We start from the raw sequence: 15,254 nt of genomic DNA on the forward strand, positions 1-15,254 counted from the left end.
CATTTATCAACTAATAAAGGCTTATCATATTCCAAAAATGCAACCCATAAAATTCTTAATAAAATTCACAACCTTTGTTTACAATTCAACCATATTTGGTTTAAATAAACTTCAATCTATGCTTGACTTGTCCATCAGATTCCAATCATGAATGTTCCACATAATTTGTTTTATCACTGTTAAATGATATGTGGGGACATGTTGGTGATTGTCTAAAGTTTATTTGGATGGATTGTAGAAAAGCTTATGAAGTTTATTTATAAATCTTATGTTGGAAACTCACAGTTGAAAATTGTCCACCTTTTTTCAGTCCCAAATGTCTTACAATATTTGTTTTATCGTTATTCAGTGATATGCAGGGACACTTTAATCATCATCTCATCAGCAGGAGGTGTGATTCACACTCACGAAACCTTAACTACTAGATTCTTTTTGTAGGCTTATCTCAAAGATTGTTCTATCTATCAAAACAATTTCTACACTATTCCTTAACTAAAAAGGGTTATCACTAGAGCTACGACAACAGCATGTTCTTTTCCTTGTTTTGACTCTCAGGTATATATCCATTAAGATCTTATATGTTTTTATGTAGAGTGATGTGATCCTCGGTTGATTAATTGTGTTTGTGTTGAATATATCATTGAGAGTAAAAACAATGAAAAGAATATGCTGTTGTCATAGCCCTAATTATCACAGTCTAAAAACAGATCAGAGTTAAGAGAGGAGTATGTCATGGTTATTGACAGTTTTGTCCATTGTATTCAGGTGTGCTTGTCTTTGAATGACGATAAAATAAAGACTGTTCTATGTTCATGACTGTAACTTGGTGGACAAGTCAGACATAGACTCGAGTTTATTTGTACCAAATATGGTTGGATTGCAGAAATGATTGTGAATCTTATTAACGATTCCATGTCATACTTTTTTTAAGGGGCAAGGGTCACCATATGTTATTGAGAAAAATATGTATGTATATATACCAGCAACATTCACTCTAGGTGGGTTTAATCAGCTTCCTCTGAAGGAGAAAGTGTCAAATAAAATTGACAATTGGTTCCTAGTCGTATGCATATCCCAATCAAGGAAGAAGACAGAGTTTTTGCAATTTTTTCAGAGAGATGTTGATGACATACATTCAGTGCCTGGTATTCCCAAATAGTCACCCATTTGATAATGAACAGGCTCAATGTTGCTTAACTTTGGTGATCTGAGAACCGGTATGTCAACATGATTATGCTGTATGTGAGAAAGATGTGAACTGCAGATTTCTCTCCAACTATGAGTTAAATAGATTCTTTATGTCCCTAAATAGATTCTTTATATCCCTAAATAGATTCTTTATGTCCACGAGGGCAGAGTTAGACACAGGGTCCGTTTTTAATTTGGAGAAAATCCAGCTCCCCAAAAAGGGGCACTTTGGATAGGAACAAAAATAAAAATTGTCTCAGTCATGAAGGATTTCTCCTTCATTGACCGAGGACAAAAAAGGTGAAGTGTAGCATCCAAACAGATACTACACTGTGATCTTAGATTGTTTATGTTCGTTGAATTGTCTACAATGGATGTTGTACTTTGGAATTAAATTCACCAATTAGGATCAATATGTGACAAAACGAGGGGTCAAATATTGAATTACCTTGTGCCATGCTCAGCTTACTTGAATGTCAGATATTTTAGAAGTAAAAATTTTACTCTGGTGAGTTGAGGAACAAGCAACTGATTCTAAGGATGAGTAATGTATCAAGAGAAAACATTCTGTATCACACAAGGCATGAGCAAATCTTGTTCATAAAGAAAATAAGAAAGGAACACACACTATGTTCACTTTTTAGAGAGGTGTTCAGTTTGATAATTTTATAATTGTATTGCAAAACAAGGTGCAAGTTGAGAGTAAAAAGAAAAATACTTTATTTTTTTTAATGGCAAATGTTTTTAAGATTCAAAAGAAAATTTGCCTTATATAAACCATACTTTCTGGCGTGTTATAATGTTCTGTTGAAAATCGTTATATTCAATTTGTTTCTATTTGACAATTATTTGATGATGATGATGATAATATGATAATAGTTATAAGAATGAAATCATTGTGTACAGCCCGTAGCTGCATTACAACTCATCAAACGAGTATGTACATGTGTGTATGTGCCTGGGGATAGGGGATATCAGATATAATTTTGACAAAGTTTGAAAAGCAAAAAGGTTTTAAAGAATGCCATGTCTCAACAGCCAAAAAACGATGTAGACAGTTTTTGTATCAATATAATAAGATCGATGCCTCTGTTCAGTCTCAAAAGACAAAGGATACCCCCTGTAGGGCAGCTGTGTCTGTAATTATATGGCAAGGGTTGCGCAATCCCTAACCACACCTCTCCTGGATTGGCACTGCTCGAGTCTCGTGATAAGGAGAAGTCTAGGATGACTGGAAATAATGCAGAGATAAGCGGAGAGCACATGTAGCACATGGAAGTCCCAAATAATCACCCATCTGGTACTGGCCAGGTTCATTGTTGCTTAACTTTGATGATTTGATGGGAACTAGTGTGTCAAACGTGATATGCAGTGCGTGTGTATATATATATGCAGTGCGTGTGTGTATATATATATATATATATATATATATATACACACACACACGCTTAAACATGATATTTTAATTTATGCAGATTGCATATGTATTATTATAGAATCAATCCTCTATTGAATATTATATATATTACAAGGAATGATTTGCCCGGTGGACTAATTCGCAAAAAAAAAAAAAAAAATAATAATAATGATGACAATGTCGTTCATCAAATTCTGTCTGTGTTTGTTTACAATATCATGTCAGCTAATATTTAGGTTTGACGAGGAAGGCCTTGGAAAAGTCACTTCTAATTAATGTTTAGTTTTAAAATATGCAAACAAGGAAATAATTTGCGGCGATTTTAAATGGTGCCTCTTCTTTGATCATAAATTGAACTCATTAATAAGAGAAAAATAAAATAAAATGGTGAGGTACATCCTGGCTTGAACAGGGGATCAATCAATCTGTAATCGAATACTCTACCACTCAGCTATAGCTCCAGATTATAATAAATCTGTTTTTTTTTTTTTTAAGAAGAAATGATTTGCTGAAATTTTATTATCTCCCTTGCCGGTGTAATGTAAATTATTCCCCTGTAAAAATTATTCTTTTTTATCTATAAGTGAGAAAAGCTATTTTTAAGATCGGATTTTTTTGATTTTCGATACTTATCGGATGAATTTCTGTACAAAACATATCTAAGAACACTGCCAGACATATGAATTAGCTTTGTGTGAAATTTGCAAAAGATAGGCTCAGCCATTTTGGAACCTATGAGGAAGGAACTCGCACATAAAATGACTTTTATATAATAGTAGATATCATTCAAACACGGTATAATATGTAATGTACAGCTTTGGAATAAATGATTTGTATATATATCATTCAAACATTGTTTGAATATATGGTTAAGTGTTAGTTTTACTCATTTAGAACTGGTTTAAAGATTCACCGCTCACTCATTTTGCGACCAAATTTCAAACAATTATTGCAGTTTATAGATCACCTTCTCAGCTATATTTTAAAATAAAAATTTTCAATTTTCGTTCATTAAAACAAAAGTTTTATAAAATTACTAGTGTTCAAAAGTCCTAAGAATTAGTGAGGAACATGAGAGACGGTTTCTTCTAATTGGCTGTTGGTTACCATAGCAACCTTTTCGTTGTCAACACTTTCATAAATCATAGCAGGAATGTCACTCACATGCCATCTTATTTGAGTTATATAGAGAGAGTTAAAAAAAAGTGATACTCTTTGCCGTGCTAGGGTTGATAATATTTCGCTTATATCGCCACCTGTTAACTGTTTCTCTCTTTTTTTATCCCCTCTTTCTGTTTATTTACTTAATTACGTCTGCTATTTGATTTTTTTTATGGATTGTTGACAATGTGTATGATATTGAACACAAAAAAGGAAATATTATTTCAAAGCAAAGCCTGAAAAAATCATGGATTACATAGAAAAATTCGAGCATGAAAAGTAATATGGTTAAAATTAAACTTAGAAAAGTAAAAGGACTACTTGTTAAAACTGGAAAAGAAAGACAAAATATTCTAGTAAAAAATATAATAAATTTATAACTTAAAATATTGCAACATATATATATATCTCCTGTGGTTATTCTCTCTACAAACTGATGTTTTTTTTCTCATTGGTTGTAGTGGTTTTGAACTAAATTTAGATCTGCTAAAAAATCTATTTCTAAAACTATTTATTTTTTTTTTTTACTAATATTACTATTACTAATGAATATTTGATATGTTGACTACGCAAAGCCAAAACTATTCTATTAGTTCTATTGACTGACATGTCATTAGAAAGAAAAGCTAAAGATTGTCAGAACCAGACTTTTTGCAATGTCAGCACATGTAACTGATAGATTTCAAAGAGGCGGTCTGACGTGTGTCCAGAGTCAAGTCAAGATTGTTGTATGAGCCAATATGATATGAAACTCAAAATCGGCAATAAAGACGGTGTATTACTGAACATCTCCTTTATAAGAATGTATTTCATGATTATTATAATTTATTTAGATGTTGTGAATAAAAACAAAACAAAAAACATAAACGTTTTCTGAAAAATGATTTTTCTCTATTTTGTATTTTTTAAAGGGTTTGGCCTTGGCTTAATCTATCTTCCCTCCATCGTCAGTGTTGGTTATTACTTTGATCGAAAGAGAGCAATTGCTACTGGGATAGCAGTGTGCGGTTCTGGATTTGGGGCATTCATTTTTGCACCACTAGGGCAGTTTTTGCTCACAATGTATGATTGGAAAAATGCTCTTTATATTATTGCTGGTCTTATACTGAACGGGGCTGTGTGTGGGGCTCTGATGAGACCACTGGAACCTACAAACAAAAAAAGAAAACACTGCCGAAAATTAGCCCCTCGTGAAAAAAACATGATCGACCGAATAAAAGAACAGACAAAAAGGGGGCGAATGGATTCAGAGACAAGTGCACTTGACGAAAATACAGCAATATATGAAACAAACACATTGTTTCAAAAAGTGCAATTAGCCAAATTACAACGAGAAAATCAGCTGAATGACGACGAATCTGAACTAGGATCTTTGCCTAGTACAATCTTTTTGAAACGTCAAGACAGCGAGACAAAAAGACCAAAAAAGCTTTCATTATCCGACCATGGCACTACCACGAGTCAAACCAGCACGCCTTCAGAGCTTCCAAAAATTGTTGTCACTTCCAAATCTCCATCGCTAAACTCTGACACAATGACTAATGAATCCTCAAAATTACAGCAAGACACCACTTCAGGCAGCCAAACTGCATCACTACGGAGGCAAGATTTTGAACAGAGCAACCTGCCCAGGTCAAACACTCATATTTCATCAAAAGTCACAACACCACAGAAAGGACAACCGTTTGTTGACATAAGTCCATCTCCTTCATCCTCCTTTCTAGTATCACCAGAGGAAAGTTTTGTTAGTGGTATCAATTTGAAAAAAGAAAATTCTTCTCACAGACCCATTATTGGCAGCATGCCGAATTCCCTCCCAACAGAAACCAAACAATCCAACATCCCATTATTGGCTGAAGACAGGAAACTTTTGGTGAAGCACAACAAGGATGGAACCAAGGAATACTGGAATCGGTCTACCGATTTTGCAGCTGGTAAGTTCCACAAACGTCGATGCAGTGAACAACCTCATAAATACGAGCGGAGACCCAGTGAATTCTTTGCCAAATTTCACCGGCGCTTTAGTGAATTCCCAGGTAAGAATTTCTTCTTTTATTTATATATTTTCTTTGTGTCTTTGCATAAATTCTGAATCTTCTGTTTGATTAGTTGAAATCATTTTTCTCTTTTTCATCTTCCTTTCCTTGACATCCTTTCCTTCTTTGCATTGTCTTTGATCTTCCGAAAATCCTTTTTATGAATACATGATCTTTTAAAGAATTTTGGTCTCTGTTTTATGAAGATTTCTATCATATAAGGAGGAAAATAGATCCAAACCATTTATTTATTTTTTTAATGAAAAATCGCTGTAGATAAAGCATGAAACCACTTGATGTAAGGAGCTAAAATAAAGAAACATACTACTTCAAAGTAAAAAAAAAAACAAAAACAAAGATAAGTGTTAGATGCATAGATTCTGACTCAGAACCTAGCAATTCTTTCCTTGTCAGAAACATCGCTCATCGAATAGGAGAACTTAAGGACATAAGAAAAGCAAGAATTATGAAGCTGCAAAAAGTAAACCAAATGTTCACTTTCTATTCTGTTTATATACACTCGTGAGCAAAAAAAAAAAAAAAAAAATGGGCTAAACAAATTTTATTGCACTAAAAGCTATATTGAACAAAGAACAATTGAACATGGAAACTTAAACGAGACTAATGACACAAAACAAGACATTTACTTTAATAAATGCTTAGGATGGAATCGCATTCCCTTTTGATTTCTTTAAAAGATCAATCCTTTTAGACATGCTGTCAACCAAAGTGGAACACTGTGAAGAGGAGATGCTATTCCATTCGCTTTGTACAGCTTCCCACAGTTTGTCATTGTTCAAAAAGTTCTTCTGGCTAATGCACGAGATATTATGAACCAAATATTCTCGATAGTGTTTAAATCGGGGCTTTGACCTGGCAAAAATATCACATCAATTGAGTTATCAGAAAACCATTTTTCTGTGACTTTAGTAGTGTGTGCAGGGGCATTATCATGTTGAAAAATAATGTTCTGGGATATTCCCAGCTTCTGAATACTTAGTAACAGTTCTGTTCCTAATATTCAAATGTATTCCTTTGCATTGATTGATTTCTCACATCTAATAAGTTCCCCAACTCCTGCTGCAGTAAAAGTTCTCCATACCATTATCCCTCCATTCCCGTGTTTAACTGTCGTTTTTATGCAACTTGGCAAAAATCTTTCTCCAGTTCTTCGATTGCACCGTTCGGGAGCATCACTAACAAGTCAAAATCTTGATTCATCTAACCAGAAAACATTCCTGAACTAGTCTGTATCTTTCTTGCCATAACATGAGAAAAATATCTTTCTATCATTGATGTTCTTCCTAGATAAAAATGGCTTCTTTGCACACCTTCTAGGGGGGAATCCCATTTCTTTCATTCGTCTAGATATTGTATATCTAGAAAGAGAATTTTCAGCTCCTGTTTTGAATTCTTTGCTATGGTCAACATAAGTTTTCTTTCGATCCTTCAAAACAGTTAATTTAAGCCTGTGGTCGTCCTTCAAAGTGGATGCTCTAGGACGACCAGATCCAGATTTCACTTTTACCAAGCGTTTGACTTCAAACCTTTAACCAATTCATTTCACTGCAGAAAAAGATGTTTTCACATTTTCTTTTCTTAAAATATCAAAACTCTGCTTGTAAATCATTTTGGACTGCCTTAATCCTGCAATTCGGTTTTTTATATCCGCGCCAAAATGCGGTCTTACCATTTTTAGGATTAATTTTTTCACTTATTATTATATGCTATAATAATGATGATTTGCAAAAGAAAGATTTTCAATTAAGATTAAGAAAAATTCATGGAAAAATATTGACAAATCGATTTCTTCCTTCTTTCACTCTTGGCCCATTTTTTTTTTTTTTTTTTTTTTTGTTCATGAATGTATATATACATATAATTATTTACTATATATTTACAATGAGACAATTATTTTTTCTTTTTTAAATAAAAGAACATGTATTTGTTTAAAAATTCGGCAAATATGACGCCTTTATCAGGAGGAGCAATTAAGGCATCATCTTTGGCAAAAATTTGATTTTTAGACAAAAAAAATGTTTATTTATTTAAAAAAAACAAAAAAAACCCTGCATTCTATTGGCTTTCTAATCTTACACATTTCGATTTAAATTTAAACAACGCTTATATCACAGAGAAAGAATATCTCCATTAATTCATTTCATGCATGATCACGTGCTTCGTCATCTTGAAAATTTGAAAACCATACGAATTTTACTTTTCTAGTGACATGATGCCACGAGGAAAGAAAAAGAAAAAAAACACAAACTGATTTTAATCTTGATGAAGGCGTTATATTCGTTGAAAATGTTATTTTTAAACAAATAAATGTTGGTTTAAATACATATATTTCTTAAAGTCTGTGTTGTATTGGCTTTCTAAACTTATGAATTTCAATTTAAATATAAACAAATCTTATATTACAGAGAAAAAATATTCACATATATATATGGAAGTAATTTGTAGGTGTTTGTGGTCTGGACAAAATTACATAATTAAAATATTTAGACAGATAGATACTTTTTTGTTTCATATTTATGATTGATACCGGCCACAAACACTTCTGATGGTCGGTGATACCATGAAATTGCAGTAAAGTGTTAAAACTTAGTAATTCTATTATCCTTGAATTATATATACACACCTGATTAAAAATTTAAGACCATTTGAAAATCTTTAAAAAGAAATCTTTTTTAAACCTTTTTTAAAACTTCTTCCACTTAAGGTTACCAGTACTTCAACCTAAAAGATTATAGGGGAAAAAAGGTACATTCCAAACATTTAATTCTGAAAATTACATTTTTATAAAATGAAGGATTTTACACTTGATCAAAATTATAAATTCTACGAAAATTGTACGAGAAGTGTATGAAAACATTCAACAACCAAATTTAATAATGAGTTCTACTTTCACTAAACGTTTCCATTAAGATGGGGGAAATGCTTCTCCAGCTTCTGAAGATGTCTTCACGAAGTTCATTTTTTAAAAAAATAATGTTTGCCATTTCGATAAACATCTCTTGTCATCAATTAAGTTCAAGTTTGATAAGGAATAACCATTCATCCCACACAAGTGATGGCCCTCTGTCATCAACGATGCTTTTTGTAGCATGCTAACATAATCAGCTGCTATTTAACGACCCTGCACTACTTGGAGCTCCATTGTCGCTCTGTAAGAAAAGGCACTCCAAACATTAGGTTCCTTTCATTACTATGACATGTGGAGAAAATTTCAGGAGGCATGTTTTTGTTATGCCAACATTGTTGGAAATCATTAGGACCATCTAGATTTAAATTTTTCTCATAAGAAAACACGACTTTCTTCTACTTCTCATCGTCCCATGATTAGTATTCATGACCAAACCTTAAGTGGTTCACCTTGCGATGTGGAAGCAGGCAAAGAATTTATTTACACATTTTACTTACCATGCCTTTTTTTCGTAAGTGTCCTCTGATGGTTACTAGACTGCAATCAACATCTGTGACTAAAAGAAAATCCCTTGTCTTTCACAACAACCTGTCTTATTCTCCTACTCAATGCAGGAGATTTTTTTTTTTGGAGGGGGGGGCTACCAGTGGATTTTGCTTTTCTTTAATGCTCACTATTCTTTAGAAAGTTGTAAATCACAGTTTCACTTAGCTGCGATCACCTGCTATGATAAAGATTCCTTATGGAGATCTAGAATTTGAGCACGCTCAACTTCAGTAAATTTGCTTGCTTTAGGCATGGTTACACCCTTACGCAGTGATTGCTAATCTGTAACTGAACTAAAAAATAATTTATATGCCTAGTCTTATAATTTTGATCAAGTGTAAAAGGTCTCATTTTATAAAAATGTAAATTTCTGAATTAAATGTTTGGAATATAGCTTTTATTTTCTATAACCTTTTAGGTTATAGTATTAATACCCTTAAGTGGGAGGCGTTTAAAATCTATCCTTAAAAAAGGTTTCTTTTTAAAGATTTTCAAGTGGTCATAAATTTTTTGATCAGGAGTGTATATATAAGTGCATTTTATTATTTATTATTGAAATAATTTGTCTTATTACATCATCTTTATGCATAAGACCTATATGTAGTTATCCAACAGTTTTCTAGTAGAGATCATCAGATTATTGTTTTTCCAGCACAGAACTATTAACACGGGCAGTGATGAGGCAATTTCACTCTCTTTCTTTGAAGAGTTTCCAGATCTTTGTTCTCCATTTTGATGGTCTATGAACGTTCTGATCTGCATTTTGCTGTGTCTGGACTAACAAGGCTTTAGCTACTCAGGTTCCAGTCAATGGGCTCTTCATTGTAAAGGATGTATATATATTTTTTAATTCAGCAGAAAATAAATGTTTGAATATGAAATAGAAAATTACATGTTTTTAATTTGCAAAAACAGTTTGCTCATATAAATCTTAAATATAATTATCTTGATAAAACCTTGCTACAAAAATACTGAATATATATGTAGTATTTATTTAGCAAGGTTTTATCAAAATAATTATATTTAAGATTTACATGAACAGACCTTTTTGCAAATTACAAAACATGTAATGACATTTTTCTATTTCATATTTAATTCAAATATTTTTTGTGCTGAATGTAAAAAAAAAATGCCATCTAATCGAGGGTAATACACACATGAGGATCAAGAGGAAGAGGGCAATAGTGAAGCAACAGTCAGATTTACACGTACATTTATTCTCATACAAAAATTTGTTGAAGAGAAACAAGAGTAAGAAACATATAAGGTGATAAGGAAAGAACTGTAGACATTAGTAGCAGAAAACAAACACATTAATGACCTTATACAGTCTATAAAACGTGTGTTGCCAGGGTCTTTCATTGAAATGATAGATGAGCAATTTCTAAGTAAGTGTAACCTACCTTTGTTAGTTGTGGCGTTTTCACCGTTATAAAAAGAAAATGGCACAATTTTAGCCACTGGAATATTATATGATCTGGTGTCTCAGAGACCAAAATTCTTCCTGTGTTTTTTTCAAATTCCTATTCTAGCAATTGTTTTTGACTGTTATTGCTGTGATATTTTTTGTATAAGGAAAGAGTTGCCAAAGTATTGATGAAAATGATATTTCCTTCTAACCTGGAATACACATGAAAACAAACAAACACTCTGGAATACACATGAAAACAAACAAGCAAACAAACAAACAAAAAACACTTATTTGGATAGTATTTGAGTCAGTATCATTCTTACAAAGTTTGGGGATGAAAATTAATTAAAAAATATATATATATCTGATTATAGATAATACCAAATCACTTGAAAAGGAGTGCAAGTTTTTTCCCTTATGCAGTATTATCTACACCCCATCTAAAGCATTAATTACAACAAAATGCATAATTGACATATACAAACTATAAATATATATTGGTCACTTTAAGGACTTCTAATGGGGTTTTAACTGTACAAAATGAAAACTTTCTAAAGCCCATATTTTGATATTATCTAGGAAATCTTCTGAGGACGAATGCTACAATGAGGAGAAAAGTGGGTGATTTAGTGTATTTACTGATCCGAATGAATTCTGGTTTTGAAAGTCCACACAAATAAATCATGTTGAACAGTGTGCTATGATATGTTTTTCTTAATCTGAAAACCTTCCTGATATTATGTAACTATGTAAATAGTTTATAGATATTCTTATGTTTTGATCCACATTTTCAAATGTACATAAACATATTTATTTAGAAAATCAGTTTATGAATATTTTTATTTATTATATCTAAAAAAAATATCTTTTACACTCAGTATTAATTATTTCTTTAAAAATCAGTTTACAGATATTCTTATGTTTTCACAAGGACTTGGCCTTTTGGTCAAGATCAAAGTGTAGTATCTGTTCCGGCAGATACTGCAAGCAAAGACCATATGTGGGGGAAACCCCACATATAAGACCTTGGTCAATGTAGGGGCAACCCTTCATACCAATTATCACTATCCAGCTCCCCTACTCCCCGGGGAGTTGGTCCCCATTTCCCCTTCACTCCTCACATTAAAAATCGGCCTTGTGCCTAATTTGCTCGGTGGGGGAGCAAATAAATACCATCTGTTCCGGCAGATACTGCAAGCTATGACTAGCTATGACTAGCAAAGACCAGATGTGGGGGCAACCCCACATGCCTGACCATTAACCAGCTCCCATTTCCCACCTCTCGGGAGCTGGTCCCCTTTTTCCCTTCCCCTTCCCTTCACTCCTCACATTAAAAATTGGCCTTGTGCCTAATTTGCTCGGTGGGGGAGCAAATAAATACCATCTGTTCTTCAGATGCGGCACTTCCATTTCTCGTTCTCTTTCAGTGGAGGAGAAATCCTTCACGACTGAGACAATTTTTATTTTTGTACCTTTTCTCCACGTTAAAAAACGACCATGGTGTCTAACTCTGTCCTGTGGGGAGGCATTATAAATAGGTACATTTTCAATGGAATCTTCAAATTAACTAACATCGATTTTTTTTTTTTTTTTTTTTTTTGAGGAATTTCAAAACTGGAATTTGTTTGAATTGGTAAATATGCTAAAATCGCTGACAAGTGCGATGCTGAGATGGTTAGCTGTCTTGGAGTCCTGTCTTAACTACATCCAGAAGTGCGATCTGACAAAATAGTGCCATTGATATGAAAAGACTTGTTTTCAATCTTTTTGTGTACTCCTATGGCGAAGAATTCTTTCTTTTGTTTCCTTAGTATGATTCAAGGGAGTTAATTTTAATATGGTTCAAGGGAAATATACTCAGCCAACAGAAATATGATTTCAAATGCATGCATGTATTTGGGAGCGTGACTTCTTGTAGTTTTAAAAAGAGTTCATGATAAAGTGCGGATCTTCGATTGAATTTTTAAGACATGATTTTAACAAGATTTAAATAAACTGATAATTATATAAATTCTAAAAGTATGAACAAATTTCACGTATTAAAGGACCCCCCCCCCAGAAGTATTCAGTTCTTTAATTTCTATTCAACACATTTTATACCATACTACCTGTACCCATGGGGAAACTTGAATTATATTTTAATTCCTAACAATATGCTACAACGATTCACAAAAAAAAAAAAAAAAAAGTGACAAAACAGTCAAATATTGATTTTGTAGGACGAAAGTTATCAATGACAAAAGTTGAGAAAGAGACTGACTTTACTTTTATGATATCAAATCGTAATTTTTTTTTTCAGGAACTACACACTAAAGTATATGTCTCATTATCCACTTGTTCTGGGACGTATATTCTGGTTCAAAACTTATAAAACATCCAAACCTGACTCATTTTCTTTCTTCGTTCTTTTTTTTTCTTTCTTTGGCAACTCTTCCTTTGCTCTTGTTTGAAATCATCATAAGAATGTCGTCTGTCCTGTAAAAAAAGAAACGCAAATGTTTAATAATCTCTCTTTTTTTTTTTTTTTTTTTTTTTTTTTTTTGTCATTTGAAATATTTAATTCCATGCAAAAATGATTCTGAAATTGTTCTCTTTTATCCGAAATATTCCTACAAACACAATTTTAATTTGTGAATTTATACCATTAAATTTATACCATTAAATTTGTGAAAGAATTTCGAATAGTTTTGTTTAATTTGCATTATTTGGACAGCTTTTAGTGATTATGACAACGGAGTCATTAATCTAGGGGAGATAACTAGTATTTATTAAGCCGAAATACTCATATTGTTACTTTATAGTTTCATTTTTAGTTCGTTAATATTAATTTGTTTCGTTTTTTAATTAATTAACTGATTATCATTCTTCAAGTATTGTATTCATTTACTTTTTTTTTTAATTTAAATTTTTAATAATTATGATCGCTAATTTATTTTTCAGTTTATTTTTTTAGTGTCTTTTTTTCATAAACTGTTTCAGCAATTTCCCGGATTTGTTTCATTTTTAGTTTGTTAATTAAGTCCTTTCCTAAGTTTATTCGGTGCTTGTGGGAACGAGGTCTTTTTTACTTAAAATTGTTTAATTAGTTATTTTAGCATCATAAATCGTCTCTATGAAAATAACAACTAAGATGAGCACAGAGGTCCGAATAATACAACTTATTAATCTTTATCTAAAAAAAAAAAAAAAATTCTGACACAAGAAAGTTTTATTCAAGATGTTCTTAAACATGGGTTAACTCATATCGTTGTCTATTTATTATCATAAAATTTTTTTTGTACTTTAGTGTGGATAAACCCTGCTGATAAAGAACAAAAGACAAGCTTAACCAAACTCTCCATTGAAAATTCAAATCTTATTTATATATTATATTTACTACAATTCGATACATGTTCATCAAAAGTAAGAGCACCACCCAACATTAATAAAGATGCTTCCAGTTAGAAAATTGAATGAAAAATCTGATTTAAAACGAAGTATACTCATAAGGAAAAAAAAAAAAAAAAAAAAAAGCAATCAGCAACAGTTTAACTTTTCCTATTAAATTTCAGAAACAAAGTTAAAATGAAAGTTAAATGATTGACATAAGAACATAACTAATTAGCGATCTATTGCCTCAAACTATCAAGATTTGAAAAAATTGAAATCTGATTAGTCAATTATCAGCATCGCATGAATCCGAAGATTCTATTGTTGGCATTGGTTTCCACGATATTTTTCTAGTCAGAATTTTTTCTAGAAAGACATTGAGGATTACAGAAGGAACCACATGAAGGTTGCCAACATCGTAAGTGAAAGTGATTTTTGTGAAATGAACTGGGTTTGAACTTGGGGCACCCAGATTGTCAGTTCAGGTTGTTAGCCAGTAAACCAGTCATCTCCCTGATTAGTCAATAGAACAGCACAAATGTAAAAAGTGTCACCTACCAATACATATGCACCACAAACTTTTAACTAGAAAAAGGAGATCACTCACTGAATAATTTTAGACCAGAAGTTAATACTAAAACATCAAAAACAATGTATTGCAATTTATAGATGAAAGTTTAAAAACTAGAATTATGGACCCTACGGACCCAAATTCTAGTGTTTATTAAATTGTTTCTAAGTTCAACACGTAGTTAATGCAAAACAATGGTTTTGAACTATTATAATAATTCCAACGCTATTGATAATGTTTACTCGTTTATTCATTTTTTTTTTATTATTGCTTATGTTTGAATTTATATTTTGAAATACAACACAAATCATAAATTTATGACGTCACGCCAATGCTATAATTATTTTGTTAAAGTAATGTTTTAAGCTCTATAAGAAAAACCAAATAATTCAGTTGGTTAAATTTCAGACTGAAGATCTAAAAGTTTCAATTTTGATTTCTGGTCCTAGCATGATATCATGTCAAAGCTATAACTAAATCCAGAAAAATTCTTTAAATTAATATTTTTTAATTCATATATTGCTGACAATGGAAATGAGGCAAATATCGGTCAAGCAATTTTTATAGGTTTCTCAATCCTTGAATTTTGATTAATTATAATTTAAATGTAAATTTCACCAATAATA

The 15,254-nt window shown here is 31.9% G+C and overlaps 1 protein-coding gene across 13 annotated transcripts in view; it reads left to right on the forward strand.

Annotated features, from left to right (window-relative positions):
* Positions 1–15,254, forward strand: part of LOC145277657 (uncharacterized) — a 301,800-nt gene that overhangs the window by 231,083 nt on the left and 55,463 nt on the right. For 8 of the 13 annotated variants that reach the window (XM_080129277.1, XM_080129278.1, XM_080129280.1 and 5 more), the window contains one exon: positions 4,678–5,802. In XM_080129277.1, coding sequence (XP_079985403.1) covers positions 4,678–5,802 — 1,125 coding nt within the window. The remainder of the gene's footprint in view (positions 1–4,677; positions 5,803–15,254) is intronic. The other 5 variants (XM_080129286.1, XM_080129288.1, XM_080129287.1 and 2 more) reach the window with 1 other exon arrangement.

The sequence above is a fragment of the Euprymna scolopes genome, chromosome 6 (genome assembly GCF_053919585.1).
Source record: "Euprymna scolopes isolate OS-2025 chromosome 6, ASM5391958v1, whole genome shotgun sequence".
NCBI classification, from domain to species: Eukaryota; Metazoa; Mollusca; class Cephalopoda; order Sepiida; family Sepiolidae; genus Euprymna; species Euprymna scolopes.